The 17,308-nt window shown below is 37.0% G+C and overlaps 1 protein-coding gene across 10 annotated transcripts in view; it reads left to right on the plus strand.

Annotated features, from left to right (window-relative positions):
- Nucleotides 1-280: 280 nt before the first annotated feature.
- relch (RAB11 binding and LisH domain, coiled-coil and HEAT repeat containing) overlaps nucleotides 281-17,308 on the plus strand; it is a 45,598-nt gene continuing 28,570 nt past the window's right edge. For 2 of the 10 annotated variants that reach the window (XM_038286733.1, XM_038286734.1), the window contains exons 1-13: nucleotides 281-832; nucleotides 5,489-5,536; nucleotides 5,949-6,038; nucleotides 9,835-9,906; nucleotides 10,055-10,110; nucleotides 10,224-10,337; nucleotides 10,848-11,042; nucleotides 12,148-12,242; nucleotides 12,410-12,539; nucleotides 12,617-12,774; nucleotides 14,415-14,490; nucleotides 14,570-14,665; nucleotides 15,404-15,427. In XM_038286733.1, the coding sequence (XP_038142661.1) occupies nucleotides 379-832; nucleotides 5,489-5,536; nucleotides 5,949-6,038; nucleotides 9,835-9,906; nucleotides 10,055-10,110; nucleotides 10,224-10,337; nucleotides 10,848-11,042; nucleotides 12,148-12,242; nucleotides 12,410-12,539; nucleotides 12,617-12,774; nucleotides 14,415-14,490; nucleotides 14,570-14,665; nucleotides 15,404-15,427 (1,608 nt within the window). In that variant the 5' untranslated portion in view covers nucleotides 281-378. The remainder of the gene's footprint in view (nucleotides 833-5,488; nucleotides 5,537-5,948; nucleotides 6,039-9,834; nucleotides 9,907-10,054; nucleotides 10,111-10,223; nucleotides 10,338-10,847; nucleotides 11,043-12,147; nucleotides 12,243-12,409; nucleotides 12,540-12,616; nucleotides 12,775-14,414; nucleotides 14,491-14,569; nucleotides 14,666-15,403; nucleotides 15,428-17,308) is intronic. The other 8 variants (XM_038286735.1, XM_038286736.1, XM_038286740.1 and 5 more) reach the window with 6 other exon arrangements.

A 17,308-nucleotide genomic window follows, 5' to 3' on the forward strand; every position in this document is an offset into this window, starting at 1 on the left:
CAAATAAAATATTTGAACAATACTTATCTCAGAGTTTTGACTTTTAATGTGCAGTGTCCGAATAGCAGAGAAAAAGGACCTAACTTTATTGATATTGTTATATATGGACTCTATTTTTCATTTTTTGATATCAGCTAGCATGAGCTGTCAACTTACAACCGTGCCCTGCCCAGTTATATTAGAAACATCGAATCACCGTTCAATGACTTCTTAGAAAGGCGGGCTTTAAGAAGACGTCACAGAAATTTAACCAATAGTAATTTCTGTTTTTTCCCCCAGTTAAAAGCCATACATATCAGGGTATTCATTCAGGAAGAAGCCTGTCTGATTAGCCTAGCCTGCCAGGAGCGTTAAAACATTTTATAGTGGGAAAAAAAAATGGCGTCGGTCAACCCATTTGATGTAAGTGATTCCGAAGAAGAAGCGGAACGGCGTCCTAATGAGACCGTTGACACAGAAAGAAGTCCGAGCGAGGGGGCGCCAGGGCCACCGTCAGGCAGTCCCTTCTCTCCTCCTGCTGATGCCGAGGCTCCGACACTGATGCTGTCTAGCAACCGGACAAGTCCCAGCGGTGAGGGCACCTCGGTTTCGGCCGCGGCCACATCCACTATGGCAGGCAGCGCAGAGACGCGGGTGTCTGTGGATATAATTGCTGCTCAGCTGTTACGGGACCAGTACATTCTTACGGCCCTGGAGTTTCACACTGAACTACTGGAAGCAGGTAGGGAGCTACCGCGGCTAAGGGATTATTTCTCCAACCCTGGCAACTTCGAGCGACAGAGCGGCACCCCACCTGCAAAAGACCAGGGGCTCGGATCTGGAGGACCACTGAGTGAGTAGCATTTGCTCACATTGATGCTAACAGTTTGCCAACCTGCGGTATTACACAGAGATAACTCATTAGCTCGCTAACGTTAGCTAAAGTAGTGGAATTGATCTCGTATTGCAGGTTGCTGCTCCGACCACTCGAGGGCCGCAGTCATCAAACGGGTTCTGTGGGTCAGTTACCTTGGCAGCAAGATCAGAGCATAGGTCATGAAAAGCATTAAAATTAATGGAAGCAGATATAACAAAGGGGGGTATATATAGGATATAATAATATATGGGTTGCGACCTGTAATACAAAAAAACAAAAACAACACTCCTTACTTCTGGCCTCCAGATCAGAAGTCAACAACATCCAGAAAAATCCTGATTTAAAAAAAAGGCAGGTTTTATTTTATTACCTACCTTTTGGATTACAGATCTTTTTTTTTTTAAACCATCCCTTTTATTTTAAACTATTTTCCTGTACATCTTAAGTCTACATTGCAGGTTTTCAATTATGCTTGACACCATATTCTTACAACAAAATTAGATTAGATGTTATGGGCTGTGTGTCTGGAGTGTTATCTACTTATGGGACCTTTATTGGAATAACCAGTGCATGGAAGGTGGAGAGCCTCTTAGGCCATAGGCAAACACAGCATGCAAATGATTACCATGGAAACTCTCAGCATCATAATAAAAAAGCCTGTTGTAGAACTTGAATAAATAGAACAAGTGGGGCATTACCTGTTGTCAATAGGGATGGACTTCCATAAGATTATCATAAAAAAAATGTCTAAAAGCACAATGGTTTATTGGTTTTATATAAATATAATGTTCATATAATCAAGTTTTATTCAGGAAAGCAATAAATATTCCCCCTCACTACCAAATAGCATAACATAGCAATTCTTATTTATAATTATTCTTCGGACACAGATCAGGAAAAAACTATATTTAACAGCTGCTAAATTTACTAGTATTTTTAAAGTGCTTATAATGCTGAATCTTATTCCTGTTTATGCTGCTATTTGTATCGCATCAAATGTGTAATAAACTGATAATAGCTTGTTGATTGGTTGGACTATTAGCAGACAAGAGGCTATTTAAAAATCAACCTTGAGAAAATAAGGGGACATTTGACCCTAGGGCATAATATTTGTCAAAGCTTTTGTTTGGTTCAATGAGGGAAATTTGGCACCAATGCATTATAATGACTAATAAAGCTTGATTAACCCAACTCCAAGAACAGCTGGCTACATGAGGGGTGTAAAGAGAGAGCTTTTGGGGCTTTTGTCTAATTGTTTTAAGAGCACTTACTCATTTCCAAGCTCCTTAATTATTTGAACTATGACTGAAACAGCAAGAACTTTCTGATAAAACAGGTGATCTTGGGATTGTGATGAGAAAGTGCTTTATTACATCCATAGATGTGATTCAGCTTCAATTCAGAAGCAGAAAAGGCTTTCCCTGTGCTCCAAATGTGTTGGTGGTATGTTGTGTCATAATCAAAGCAGAGGTAATCCAGCACCACAGTGGTTGGTACCGAAGGAAACTTCGAAGTGTCCCTCTTGGAAATCTGTGAGCTTAGAGGATTCTTCCATAGGATTTTCTTCAAGCTCTAAAGCCAGAATCTCACCCCGTCATATTCTTTGTGTCCTTTAGATGTCAGATTTAAATCTAGAAGTAAGAAAAAACTTTGCATATACGTATTATTTAAAGTTTGCAATTATGCATGCTGTACAAAGCTCTCATTGTTGCTTGAAACCCACAAAGGTGTGGAGCATGATGCCATAAAAAATGTGTCTTTGAAAAGGGTAACGTACCATGACAGCTCCCCTGTCGGGGTACTGACAGGACTGTCATGGAGGTAAAGTCATCTTAGTGTCGATGGCTGTTCATGAGCCAGAATTCAATGAAGTATTTCATAAACAAAATGGCTAAATCTACTGTTGCAATATCGTGCAAACAAAAGGATAACTTATTCTAAGGCTATGTCTTTTATTGTTTTCTACCAAATCCAATAGCAAATCTCATGAAATTGCAGGAGTGATCTTTTTAATTGTTGGATATTCCATATTAATTACTCAGTCTGCCACCTTGAGCTCTCAATTTTGTTAATAATCATATTAAAAAGGCCGGCTCCATTGCCTTTCTTAAAGCAACATGATCAAAATGTTACATTGACAAAAAAAAAAAGTTTTTTTAAATACTTTATTTTATAAGATTAAATAAACAGTGAAACGGTGAAATAAGAACATACCCATCTTTATTACAATGCATGCCTTGTCCTTTGCTCTTAGTGCTTTAGAGTCAGTTTAGATTAGTCTTTTATGTATAGATGCCAAGTATCTTATGTGCCATAAAAGCAAAGTAATTGCCGAAATCCTCTGCTGACCGTCTAGAAATAAATTCGATCCGGCCACTCTGAATACAGAAGCTGTCAGCAAGTCATGTGCACCTGATTGCAGTGAGCATTCAGATGGGTAGTGACTGTGCTGCGGCTGTTGCTAGAGGCCACATGACACAGCAAGACATTTCCCACCCATTTGTTCATCTGCAGCTTTAAGGCATGGGTGGATGTTCGCACCAGAGCTACATAATCAGATAGCTGCTTGATTATATAGCAATATATGGAGTATTGGCTTAATTTAAAAGCAGAAAAGAAGTGATTTATATTTTGAGGGGTGTCTGTCAGACACCGTAACCACCTGAAGCCTTTTTTTGCTATCATCCTTATCTGAGGCAAACTTAAAATGCAGCTTCCTGACAGGATGTGCGTTTATTGCCTTAAGAGATGTCTGTCTGCGATTACAGCAAAAAGCATCAGTGGTTTTTATTAAATTAAATCTGGAATAGAAACACTTTTTTGCAGTTATTTAGTTTTTAGCATTGTTTAAAGCTCTACATCTAGAGGGGCTTTACATTTTCTTTGTAGGGTTATTACTACATAATAATTCACAGTTGACAATTAATGGGATGTAAGAACATTGCCCTAAACAGAAATACAAGATGGTAAATATACTTTTTTGTTACTGCTAGGATATTAAAGGAATTATTTGACCACTTTCAGATTTCTCTTATTTTTTTGCTTTTCTCTTTGACCTTGCATGTTTAAACCAATTAAAAAATTTTAGTACCTGTCATAGATGACCTGAGCAAGGCCGCAACTAACGTTTATTTTTATTTTTACGCTTTAATAATCAAATATTGAAAGGTTCATTAAAGAATTTTTTTACAGAATGAAACCAGGTGAAACTAAAACTTTTCCACAGTTCTGGATAGAGCAGATTGAAGGACAAACATGTTTTCTTTCTTAAAAGCAAAATATATTTTTATTTATTTTTACAGTTTTGATATAATAACGTCTCTAAATGGGTTGCTCTGTGAGCTAAAGACATCTTTTAAAGTCGCTATACTACAGTTCAATTCAGTTCAGTTTATTTGTATAGCAACAATTCACAACATCTCATTTCAAGGCACTTTACAATTTAACCAGATCTTATAGTCAAATTGATTCAAAGTTTTCTCTCTAAGGAAAACCAGCTGATTGCATCGACTCATTGACTTAAGACAGTCCCTCACACCAAGCATGTTTTGTTCGGTTAACGAATAATCAATTTGTAAATTACTTGGGATGATTATTTTAATAATAAATTAATCTGATTAATTGTTTTAGCCTTAAACCAGAGTAAATCCAAAATGTTGCATGGCCCCAGAAGAAAGCATTACTGACCTGTAAACCTAACTGGCCATGTAAACCTTTGACTACAGCTGCCTTCTTTAAGCCCATTCAGAATAAATGAGAATAAGAGCAGAGAGGACTGTGTTTTTTTTTTTAAGCCACATTGGATCAGTTTTTAAAATTTGGTTTCCAAAAAAAGGCAGATTCTAATGAGACTTTTTCTTTCCATAGTTTTAAGGCTGGGCATCATTTATATTCCAATTTTACCACATTATTACTTCTTTTCTACTTCCATTGACCAAATATTTTATTGGAGCACAGTTTTATTGCCTAACTTTGCATTTTTAATTTGTTTTTTTTTATTATGGAAACATTGACAGCAGAAAATTCCCAAACTTTAAATCAGACTAATGGTAGCTTTATTACCATCATCTTAGATGCTTGCAGTAGGGCTTTGCAAAATGGCTAAAAATTATATAACATAAGCCTTTCCCATCAGTTGATATCAATAATAATTGGTTTGTGTTTTTCAGGAGAAAAAAACCCCCTTAAATTTAAATTGTGAGCATTAAAAATAATTCAGCTCAACCACCGATTTTAGTTTGGCTGTGAGAGGTTAAAAGAGGCTAAATCCTTACCTTTGCATCCCCCAGACCACCACATAATTCAGGGGCATTATCACAGATTTGATGGGGCATATTATCAGGTCTCTATTGAGATATAAATTGATTTTTAATTATTACCCAAACCTAGCCTTTTAGCCAAAATATAGGAATCTTGAGAACGTAAAGCCTGTATATTTATATAGCAATGGCATATTCAGTAGGAGTTCTTAATAAAAAGATAGAAAAAAAATATTACAAGGCTTACTGAATGTGCATACATTATTTTAAGACTAGTATCCCTTACACTTCGGTTAGCTGTTTTGTATTTATTTCTTAAGACCAACACATTTTCATTCACAGCAGCTTGACCTTCTGCTTTCTGTCGATATAGGAGAACAATTAAGGCCAATCTCACACTTGCATTCCAGTGGAAAGAAAGGTAACGAAGCACACTGAGCAGCCGGGCTCAGTGAAATATGAGCCCAAATGTGCATATTTATCAGCAATATCTGGTCTTCAAAAAGTCTTAAGGGTTGTTACCTTAACAGGCATTTCCATTAAGTGGTTATTTTACAATACAGTTACATGAAACTTTCTACTCCATTCAGTTTATTCTGAGTACAGCTTTAAAATTTCACATGAAGCAACTCTGTTGAGAAATATTAATGATCATTTCTTATGTGATAAAGAGGGCTCCTCCCTTAAGAAGTAAACACTCATAGCTAAAGCTGTGTCTCTTTAGAACTTTCTTAATTTATTGCAACATTCCTTTAAGCTGTGCGATCAGTGGCATTATTGGTCTTATGTTGTAATTGATGTTCCCTAAGTGCTGCCTCTGTGTTCCTCTGCAGATAGAGCTGGCAGTATTAGCACCTTGGACTCTCTGGACTTTGCCCGTTATTCGGATGACGGCAACCGCGAGACAGACGAAAGGGTGGCAGGTAAGACGAGCCATAGTGTCAGGACTCGTAGCAGCAGAGGCTGCTTACGTTTGGGAAATGCAAGAACATAGGAGGGTAGAGAGCCATTTAAAATAGGCCTGATTCATACCTGTAATTCAGGTGTATAGTTTACACTGATTAAAATTTTTTTTAGGGTACATTGACTTAATATTTGATGTCAAATAATCAAAACTTTTGGAATTATTTTTATCTTGAGTCACTGGTGAAAGTACATTTAAATCTCAGCCTTTTATAACCCGTTGTGAGCACCTATCAGGCCTTCATTGGTTTTGATTTGGAACTTTGGTGCCAGAGTTGCTTAGACTTAGACACACTTTATTGTCCTTTTGTACACACAGTGTTTACAAAACGAAATTTCGTTCAGTGCAGCTCTCAAGACATTTCCATTTCTAAAGTGCAGCAGTGATAAAATGTAAACATGGTGATCAAATGTAAACATAAGACTGGTATATGATTTACAGTTTCCAACATTCAGTGCTTTTTTTTATTTTTTTGTTTGTTTGTTTTTTGCTGTTATGAACGTTAGCACTAAGGTCTCAGCCAGTGCTATTTTTTTTTCTTTACAGAAAACTCTGTCAACGTAGTTAAACCAGTTTCTAGCTGTGTCAGGCAATAAAAGAATACCACCCTGCAGCTTCACATTTAATGCATGTGCTTAATTGCTAGCCTTTTCAAAAGGTTGTTTTTGAAGAGTGTTTAGCTGAAGAAGAATTAATAAATGCTGAAAAAGAGAATCCTTTAATGCTATAAAGAAAAATTATCTGTACTGGTATCCAGTAATACATGAAAGGCTTTTGCAGCGTGTGGTAATAGAAGGTTCAACATTACCTGTTAGCATCTTTTTGTTGTCATCACAGTAGGTAATTAGACTCCTTTTGTCCTATAGTCCATATAGTCGGGGTAGGAGAGCAGGATATTTTCTAAGGCCTAAGATCTAAGGCCACCTTCCATATTCAATGCATCATAAAATATTACATTAGGGCTGCAACTAATGATTATTTTGATAATTTGTTGAATTAATTTTTTTTTTTATTAATAATCGGATAGCCAGTTTCCACTGGAGGAGTTCTGGATAGAGCATATTGACAGACTGAAAAGTTTTTTTTTTTATCTTAAATTCTAAAAAAATGTCCTTCGCAATTTTTATATAGTTACTGCTTTAAGTGGGTAGCTCAGTCAGCTAAAGGCATGTTTTTAAAGTCTCTATAGTACATTTAACAATTAACTGATTACTAAATTAGTTGACGATTATGTCAATAACCGATTAATCGTTTCAGCTCTAAATTACATAATCAAGAACTTTATTATTTATTTAAACCTTGGGTATGGATAGATGAGTTATGGAGGGAAGTTTTTCAAGATGTTTTTATCTTAATTTTCTTATAAATATGATTTAAGGGTAAAACAGAATATAGTCTTTGTCAGACCATTCTAATATAATAGTTTTAATAATAATAATGAATTTTATTTGTAACGCACTTTACATTTGAATTCAAATCTCAAAGTGCTACAGTTCAAAAAGGGAAAATTAAAACAAAGGTTAAAAGACCATAACATTAAAACAGAGTAAAAGACAATCATTAAAATCAATATTACATCAGGTGAGTGAAAACGGGGATTTTGTAATTGGTAAGTTTTAGCTTTTTAAAAAGTATGACCATATTTATACTGTGGACACGTTAAGTACTTAGTCAGGCCTCATTTTCCCAAGCAGCAGTGCAGATTGTGAATGTAAAATGTCTGACCTGTTATCTCTGCTGCCGTATTTCGACTTCCAGACAAATTTTCTATAGATTCTTAGTAGGTGTAGGTCTTGAGGCCTTAGGCCTTTTCTGCACAATTATAGCATGTTTATGACCGCAGTAATAGTAGATTGGTAGAAACCACCTTAGCATCTCCAGAAAGCTTAACAGTATTAGTTATTAATCCTTTTAATGTTGTCTTAAGTTGGGAAACAAATGAACACAAGTAATTTGACAGGTATACTCCCATGTCGTCGATAAATCTGGGTTTGGTTGCTTTTAAAGTTTACTTTGACACCTTGTTCATCTCCCCCAGATTTCTAAGCTGGTTTTGATTTGCAGTCACATCACGGCTGCAGCGATCTATGATACTCAAGAACTTTCCTCTACCATACTTCCTCCTTCCACTTTCATTTATTTGAATACAGCGCTCATTTATCCAAACACTCAGCTTTTTAGCAGTTGTATTTTGCGGTCTGACCTTGTTGATGGTGACCAGCTGTGAAATATTCAGGTTGATCATATTACATTTTTCTATAAAAAAAAAAAATCTGAACTGCATGTGTCACGATATATTTTTAGTTTTCCATTTACTGTAAATCATTATTTTATAATAGAAGCTTTTTTAAATATATCTCTGATTTTGAGGCGAATATGAGTCACAGTTTCAATACACTGAAATAAATACACTTCTTAGTTTTTTTATTTTTTTATTTAGTGAGATGCATCTGTATATATTATATTTGTAGGTGAAATTGTCTCCTTTTGTTTTGGGGCTTTTGTTACTTGATCGAATTACTGAGACACATTGCACATCAAAGATAAGGTATAGATAAACCATGCAGCAGAGATTTTGGTTTCACAAGTGATGTGTTTTTTTTTAGTTCATTTATAGACTGATTCTACCTCCCCCCGAAACATTTCTGTTTTCACATCCTACAGTGTGCTCTTCTAGTTCAAACGCCTGCCTCCCCCAGCTGTCTGACTCTGGGTTTTTCTGGCTTTCTCTTGACGTTGATCAAACCCCAGTGAAATTTCTGGACAAGTCACTCCATCCAGACTAGCTTTTTGTTTTGTTTTTATTTGACCTTTTTTTTTTTTTCTTTTTAACCTCTCCCTGTGATTTAGTTCATAAGTTTCCATTTTGTTCAGATTGCAACCTGTGCACTATATATCTATGAAAAAAGATGGATTGGACTGATAAATAAATCACATTACAAAAAGTATGAAGATTTAATCCTTGTCTTTGATTTTTTTTCCCGTTACTGTATCAAATATAACCAGTTCAATCAGAGATTTTCAGTGCACAGGTATGCAACATTGTTTCCCTGCTCCATTGCTTATTATTTTTCTGCGTGTGTTCTGACTCTGACATGTATTCAGATCTTGTTTGTTACTTTGCCTTTTTATATGTTAGCTCAGGAGCTCACATTTCAGTTTGCAAATTGAAGATTTTGTCCTCATATCTGCTGTTTCTCGAATTTTCCAAAATGTCAGAAAGAGTTTGGAATTCTTTTGTGAATGAGGGGAAAAAAGGAATGTAAAATAAAAATGCAACTGATGCCTAGTTATATCTGAATATTTTTCTACTACTTCTTTTACTATTAAACTGATTTGTTTTAGACAGTCAAGTTATAAGCTATGAAGAAAAACTCCCCTGAGCAGCTTTTGTCCCTCGAGTGGCTAAAAAAGATTTTTTTTTTAATCTGCCTAGGAATAAACCTAGTGTCAGACAGCTCCTGGATTAGAGAAAATGAAACAATTAACCACATTTTACAAAAAAAAAGGCACAATAGTGCTTTAAATGGCAGAAAAAGCACCTACCTGTCATACAGGTTTACCATGAGCCTCTGCTGCATGCGTTTCCTTTTTTTTTTCTTAAACCCATAATTTGCATGCTTCTTTTTTTTTTTTTTTTGCTACATTTTTATCTCCAGTGTCATATTTTCAAATGGCCCCATCTTTTTTTTTTTTTTTTGTGCCCTGTGTTTGGTTGGATCCACTTCCTGTGTGTGTTGTCATTTCCTGTCCAGTGCTGGAGTTTGAGCTACGGAAAGCAAAGGAGACCATTCAGGCTCTGCGCGCCAACTTGACTCAGGCAGCAGGTGTGGCGTACTTTTAACTTCTTCTCCACCTCAACCCTTTTTATTATGGTTTTCTCTCCCTCTTTTTTTCTGTTACAAAGAACTTTATGGAGAAGGCTGCTCATTTTTTTTACCAGCTCAAACATTTTTCATTTTCTTAATTTCTCAGAGAGTGAAGTGCCCTCACAGGAGAGAAAAAACTTCAAATCAAGTCCTGAAATCCAGGTAGGGAATTTTTCAACGTAAATGTACTTAATTGAACCTAGAAGATGTGACCTGAAAATCTTGAGCTAAAGTTTCAACTCTTTTTCTTTTTTTCCTTCTCTTTCCTTCATCAGGAACCCATACGCCCACTGGAAAAAAGAGCCTTAAACTTCTTAGTGAATGAATACTTGTTAAAAAATGAATATAAACTGTCAGCCATCACCTTCTCTGATGAAAACGATGATCAGGTTTGAAATTTAATCAATTCAAAAAAATTATTTTCCTAAAGGTATAACGGATGAGTCAAGATTTCATCCTCTTATCTATTGTTTCTCCTTCCAATCTTTGTGACCTGCTCACCTAAGGCCATTTTTTTCACACTCGATCCTTGACCGTGTCCTCTTGCTGCACATGTGCATTTCTAGTGCTCATGTATCCAATAGGATTCTAAATCTGTGGCGATTCTAAAAAAATTGTAATTTATCTTCTGTCTTCAGGCGTTGTTCACTCACACGCACATGTGAAAGCTGTTCCCCCTGAGAAGCAGAAGAGTCGTTTAGATTATCTTAAGCATGCACAATTATCTAAAAAGTGTCTTGGGTGTCTCTTAACTACATTTATGAAGAAAAAAACAAAAAAAACATCCACTATGCCTTTAAGGAAGAGAACTTCAAATGTAGCTTTCTGCATATGAGGGCAGAAACAAATGCAACAGATCAATGACTTTCTACTGATTTTTGTTTGGTATTTATTTCAAGGACTTCGAGTTATGGGATGACGTTGGTCTCAACATCCCGAAACCCCCCGACTTGTTGCAGCTCTACAGGAACGGCGGCAGCGTGCTCTCCTCGCCACGGGACAAGGTAGACGCTTCTGTGGGGGTGGTTTTTGGTGATCTTCCAGGAAACTGCGTTTCTAGAGAGCCCCAAAAGAAGCCTGACCTGTCACAACAGGTATGCATCCATCTTTCTGTATATCTGTAATCAAATTATTTTCTCTCGGCCACCTTAGTACAACCTTGCGTAATGTCTGTTGCAGCATCCCTGTTTAAAAACAGTCCAGTTTAAAAGATGTTTTATTGCAGAAATTATATATTTTGCATCACCAGCCAAAAAAATAGCTCAATAGCTCATAAAATGAAAACATTAAATTTTACCCTTTATTTAAATACCATTAGGCAATAAGGAAAATGAGCTTAAATATTTTAATATTTCTACTAAAGTAAGGAAACAAAGTATTTGTACTTTGTTACTTACTTGACACCTTTGCATGGTAGCGTAAAAGAATGAAGGCATTTGTCTAAAAAAGAGATTAGAAATAATGAAACTGGCTCTAACGTGCTTTAAATGATGTTGTAGAACAGGTAAGACACGGTTAAAAGGCCAGCATAGTCTGTTCAGCACAACAAAGATTATTTCCACTTAAAGGAATGTAGAGGAGCCAAAACTGACTTAATAAAACACATTTTTTTCTTTATAGGACTTAGAACATTTTCACAAGTCGAAGTTTTGAACATTTTGAGAAAAAAAAAAGTGTACAGAGAAAAATATGTTTGATGCTAGTCCCGGAATTTGGATTTTCTTTATCATAATGCCACTAAATGTTAAGCACCATAACTGCATTTCTGGTAACCTTTTCTGTTTTCTATTTGTCATTCATTCAGAATGCACTAAAGAAAGACTCTGTTCTCTTCATACAGATAATAAAATAGCCTTCGTCTTGAGTTTGGTTTATGTAACAAAAACTTGTTTTACTGATCTGTGTTTTTATCAAGTCCAAAAACTACCAAAGTGTCTTTTCATTTGAGTTGTTGTTGACCTGAATCGTAAGCATTAATACACCCACCAACTTAAAATGTTAAACAAAATATTGCCAGTATTTAACATCTTTACAATGTTTTTCTAAATTTGAAGTTGTTTTGGTATTAAAAACAATGCAATGGTATTACATTCTAAGTAATAATTCCTGTATATACCCTGTATAGTTACTCATTTAACAATTTGGGTACTGAACCAGCTTTTTAACCCAAATGACCAATTTTGTTTCATTTTTCTCCAGCAACAGTCAGAAGTTGTTCAAGAACTGGAGTACCAGCTGAGCCTCCTGAGCAACGAGAAGCAGAGCCTTGTTGAGCAGATCAAGAAGCTGCAAAGGTAGCTGCTTTCAAACAACTCACTACTTTTCACCAGGGGTGATATATTCTTTTAAGGCTGCTGATTAGGCTTTCGGAAATTCTTATATAAATGTCCCCATCCTTGATTTTTTTTTATTTTTTATTAACAGGTTCTATTGTTATTTGTTTGTTCCTCTTTGTTCACAGTGAGATTCAGACCCTGAAAAGGAGCGTCTCTTCTCCACCTCCACCCTCTCTGGAGCTGTGCTCCCATAATTCACCACACCTCTCCTCCTCAAGCACCTCAAAGGCTTGTTCCACTAACCCTCCTTCTGTGGTATGTGGTTTATTAGGCAGATTATGTAAAACTGTGTTAGAGAATAATCCTCTAAGCATATATTTCCATACTCTTAGCCTTCTCTAGATAATGGTCATTATCTAGACATCCGAGGGGTTTCAGAGGCTGAAAATGACCTGGTCTCGCCCTCCACTCAGAACACATCACCGCCCCAACAACAGACCTATAACAAAGTTACTGGGCAACCCCACGTCCAGTTTGATCAACCAAACAGGTGAGTGGATATGAATCCAAGAAAAAAACAAATATCAGATTTATCACCTGTATATCTCTCTGAAATCCATACTGACAGTCAGCTTTAGCTGCAGTTTCCAAGTTTAATTTCACCACTTAACAGTCTAGACTGGCTGAAATGCCTCAAATTGATTGTCAAACCCTGGATATTGTTTTTCTCTGCATAAAAGATTCTATGACACATAGTTTAAGTTGTTATTTTAAATTTTGTAATGAAATATCTATCAACATTGGCACGCCAATGGGCAATTTGAAATGGAAGAAAATCTTTATTGCTATAATGTATTCCTCTGTTCATATATGACTTTAGATTTTCTCTTTGAAAGACAAACATTTTAATTTATTCTTTTTTTCTTAAGTGTCTCCTTGAAGTTTTCCGAATACAGTCAGCCATTTGAATCAATAAGCGGGGCCCTGAATCTTGTCAAAAACACTGATTATAAATGTATCTGGTGTAGAGAGTAGATGTTATCAATGCATGTTTATAGGAAGCATCCATCTTGGGTACCATTGGAGTTTGTATGTTTCATGAAAAAAAAAAAAAAAATGGCTGGGTTACCTGTTGATGAAATGCTTATTAGTTGTGAGGAAATCCCAGAAGGAACAATGCAAGCAGCATATGTTTCCCTAGCTATTCTTTTGTTGCCTGTGTACCTATAAAAGACATATGGATAAAACCTAGGCTTATGATTTGATTACTTTGACAGGTTTTTTTAGCTTATTTATTCATTTTTAAATGGTAAGTTAAAAAAGTGTGGGATGTTAAGATGAAACAGCAATTCTAAACTTTAGTGTAGTTGCATGACATATCCACTAGATGGAAGTAGTTGTTTGGTTTTGCAACCCTGAGGTCTGCCCTCTTGTGTAATAACATGTTTTTACTTTGCTGTGAAATTGGAGAGTTCTATTTAATCATTGTGTTAAACATATTTTCTTACATCTTTTACCTTCATGTAGTGTTTCAACCATTAGAGAATATCAGAACTAACTGTCTGCCTTACATATATAAACCCAGAAGACTTAATCTTTAAAAAATCAAAACATCAGGTGTGATAAGTTGGTGTTTTGCATCTACAAAGATTGGATCTGCAATCAATAACAGACCAAGAACTGGTTGTAGATAGATAAAGGAGTTTTTGGTGTACTCCTGACATCAGGAGTGGCCATAAAAGACAAATAAAGTTCTAAGTCTGAGTGGAGTTGAAGGTAATAATGATAAGTTATTGGAGAAAAAAAAAATATTTCTATTGCACTTTACATTTATGTATCTTAAAGTGCTGCAAACGAAATAGAAATAAATCAAAGAAAAAGGTTACTTTATGTAAGTTTATGTCAAAACACTAAATATCAATCATAAACTTTGAAAAGCTGAATTGATGAGCCCCGGAGTCGTGGGAATGGAGCTATTTAAAACACTAATGTCTTAATTTTGTGTGTAAAGCAGACAGCAGTGGCATTAGAAAATTGCAGCACTGTAGCCCTCTTGCAGCTTGGCTCTGCTTGCACCTCTGTCATTCGTGGTAAAGGCAATAGCCAAGTTTCATTCGGAATTAGGAGGAAAAAGTTGAACACTGCACAATAATAATGGTTTCCCAACTTCACTTATTTTTGGTATTCCAGGAAGTTATCTCCAGCCTTCCAGCAAGCCTTGCTGTCTTTCTGCAGAATGTGCTCTGACAGTCGACTTGGAGCAGAGGTCAGTTCCTCGAAATATAAAACAAACAAACAATAGATTAAAAGTCAGCAGAAGCTTAGAAGTATCCCTCTGTCTCCAGGTTTCTCGTATAGCCGACAGCGAGGAAAGCGTGATGCTGATGCTGGGCCGCTGTCTTCCTCACATCGTTCCCAACGTCCTCCTGGCTAAACGAGAGGTAATCCTCCTCCTCTGCTCCCCCCCCTTGGTGCTTCTCTTCCTCGCCTCACCTGTATCCATTTTATCACACGCATCTTGTCTTTATATCCAATAGATGCACACAAAGCAGCAGAATTTAGCAGGGGATCTTTATTGGGATTTACAAAGACAAATTCTGCTCTTCTATCTAAGCTGTGCCAGCATGCATTTTATGGGAACTAGTCCTAAACCTTTGGGTCTTTAATAAAGTTCTGTTTTTTTATGGTTCATTTGTTTTGTCGGTACATTTTATATTTTACTTAACTAAACCTTAAGAAACCTAATGCTTATGATCTGCTTTTTCTTTAAATCGTCTACTGTGGCAGGATTATTTAGTGCATTTGCTTTTTTGCTTTAAATAGTCTCAAAAATCCAACATACCTGTTATGTTGCAATATTAAAGTCTTGGAGCTTTCTAATGTTCTGAAGAGCGGTTCGCCAAAAGTTGTTTGTACAAAATCGGCACAGAGCACCTTTCTTTTATTTTTTTTTGTTTGTTTTCTGATCAAGTAAATGTTCTGCTGCGGTGTTTCTCATCTATTGATCTGAAATGCCCTCCTGTTTAAAGGGGGCATTTGTTAACACCTGCCATCATGGTCATTTCTCTGCTACTACTTTGGATCGCTCTGTCACATTTGCTGGCCTTTCACTGGTTTTTATTTCTTTTCCTCTTTTCGTCTCACTCATTCTCTCACTCTCATGCATGCCTCTCTTCTAGAGAATGGTTTCACATCTTTGCCAGGTGAGTCTTTTCGTGCACTCATCTTAACAGTTCTGATGTGACCCATAGGAAAAAAAGCAGCTAATGACCAACCCACCCCTAAAGCTACAACTGCTAAAAAAGATGCCAAATGAGTAAAACTGAGTAAATACTTAGATGTTATAATTCATGAAAGGATTTTGCATCACTTGAAAGACATTTAGTTTACAGTCCTGTAATACAGCAGTTTTAGCTTTTTGGGGTTTTTCTTGCTTTCCTTTGCTAATGTTCCTGCGTTATTGCTTTGCTGTGTCTAATGTTTAGGTTTTATTATGAGTTAAACAGGAAAAAAATATATATATATACATACCTATTGTGTATACTAAGTATACAATTTATTTTGAAATAGTGTCATGCAATGCCTCAGACAAATATTCATACATGTTAAACCTTTTAAAGGCACAAGCATCTGTTTTTTAAATGTGTGATAACAATAGTGTCCTGGTTTTTAAGGCTTTTGCCCACATGCAGAGCACACTCAGGAGATCCGGTTCAGGTTAAAAGAATTTATTACAGTATTTTCACGACTATAAGGCGCACTTAAACGTCTTTTTTTTCCCTCAAAATGTGCGGTGCGCCCTATGGTGCGGTGCGCATTATGTGTGTTGTAACTGCGACTTTTGAGACCACCTCATTGAGGAGATGATGAAACAGTGGCTGAATGTAAGGAGACCAGGTGTTTTTTTTTCCACTCATCACCATCGCTGTTAATATGTAACTCCATGCGTGCCCATCTCACAGCTGATGTGAAAAACATGGGGAAACAAATTAACGCTGTGCTCGCTGTTCAACCGCTCGACATCGGTGTGAACCGGACCCAGCAGGTGCAGCAGAAGCAGCGAGTTTACATGCAAAGTCAATGGTTGACGCGCGTATAGGCGCAGCAAAAGGTCCCGCAGCGCGTTTTGAGCTGCAGGTGCAGCACGTCGGGAGCGTTTAAGCATCTGACGCACCGCCAACGCGCTGCTGCTGCTCGAGATGGAAAAATTTAAGTTTTGCTGCTGGACGCGCCGCATCAACCAATCAGAGAAGCTGATCTGGGAGCTGACAGCGAGACAGACACAGCGCTCTGATGACATGATATTAACGCAAATGAAAAAGGCTGGATGGATGAGAAGATGATGAAAGGCAGGTGTATGTGAGGAGACCAGGTGCTTTTTTCCACGCATCACCATCGCTGCGTGCCCATCTCACAGCCGATGTGAAAAAAAGGTGAATCAAATGAACGCTGTGCTCGCCGTTATCCCGGGGGTCTGACAAAGGAACTTCAACCGCTCGACATCGGTGTGAAGCGGCCGTTCAAAGTAAGGCTGCGAGCGGCGTGTGAGCGGTGGATCACAGACGGAGACTACAGTTTCAGGATAAGTGGAAGGCAGCGCCGGGCAAGTTACGCCACCGTTTGCGGATGGATTGTTGATGCTTGGACTAATGTGTCTGCTGGCTCTGTTGTTCAAGCTTTCGCAAAAGCCGGCATTATTTCTGAGGAGCCGCGCTGCACGGAAAGTGACTGACAGCGAAGAATGGGAAACTGTCATGTCTGATTTAGCGCAGCTGTTTAATTCAGAAACAGAGAATGATGACTTAATACTTTGTAATAAATACATGAATAAAGCACAAACATACTCAGTTTTGCTCCCGCTCTATTTTTCTACCTGAAAACTTAATTCAACAGCAGCCTCTGGGCGGGTCTCCTCCTCTTCACCGCGGTGGCTGGCAGGTGTTTTTTCATCTAAATAATTTAAATCTTGCAGCTATATTTGCTGTGATCAGGGGGAATAAAGTAGTTTTAATATGTTTTTAAGTGAGAAAGGCCACCTGAAAACTTAATTGCAGTCAGTTCATTCAGATTATCTATTTCTGTCG

The sequence above is a fragment of the Cyprinodon tularosa genome, unplaced genomic scaffold (assembly GCF_016077235.1).
Source record: "Cyprinodon tularosa strain WSP-4 unplaced genomic scaffold, ASM1607723v1 ctg23, whole genome shotgun sequence".
NCBI lineage: Eukaryota > Metazoa > Chordata > Actinopteri > Cyprinodontiformes > Cyprinodontidae > Cyprinodon > Cyprinodon tularosa.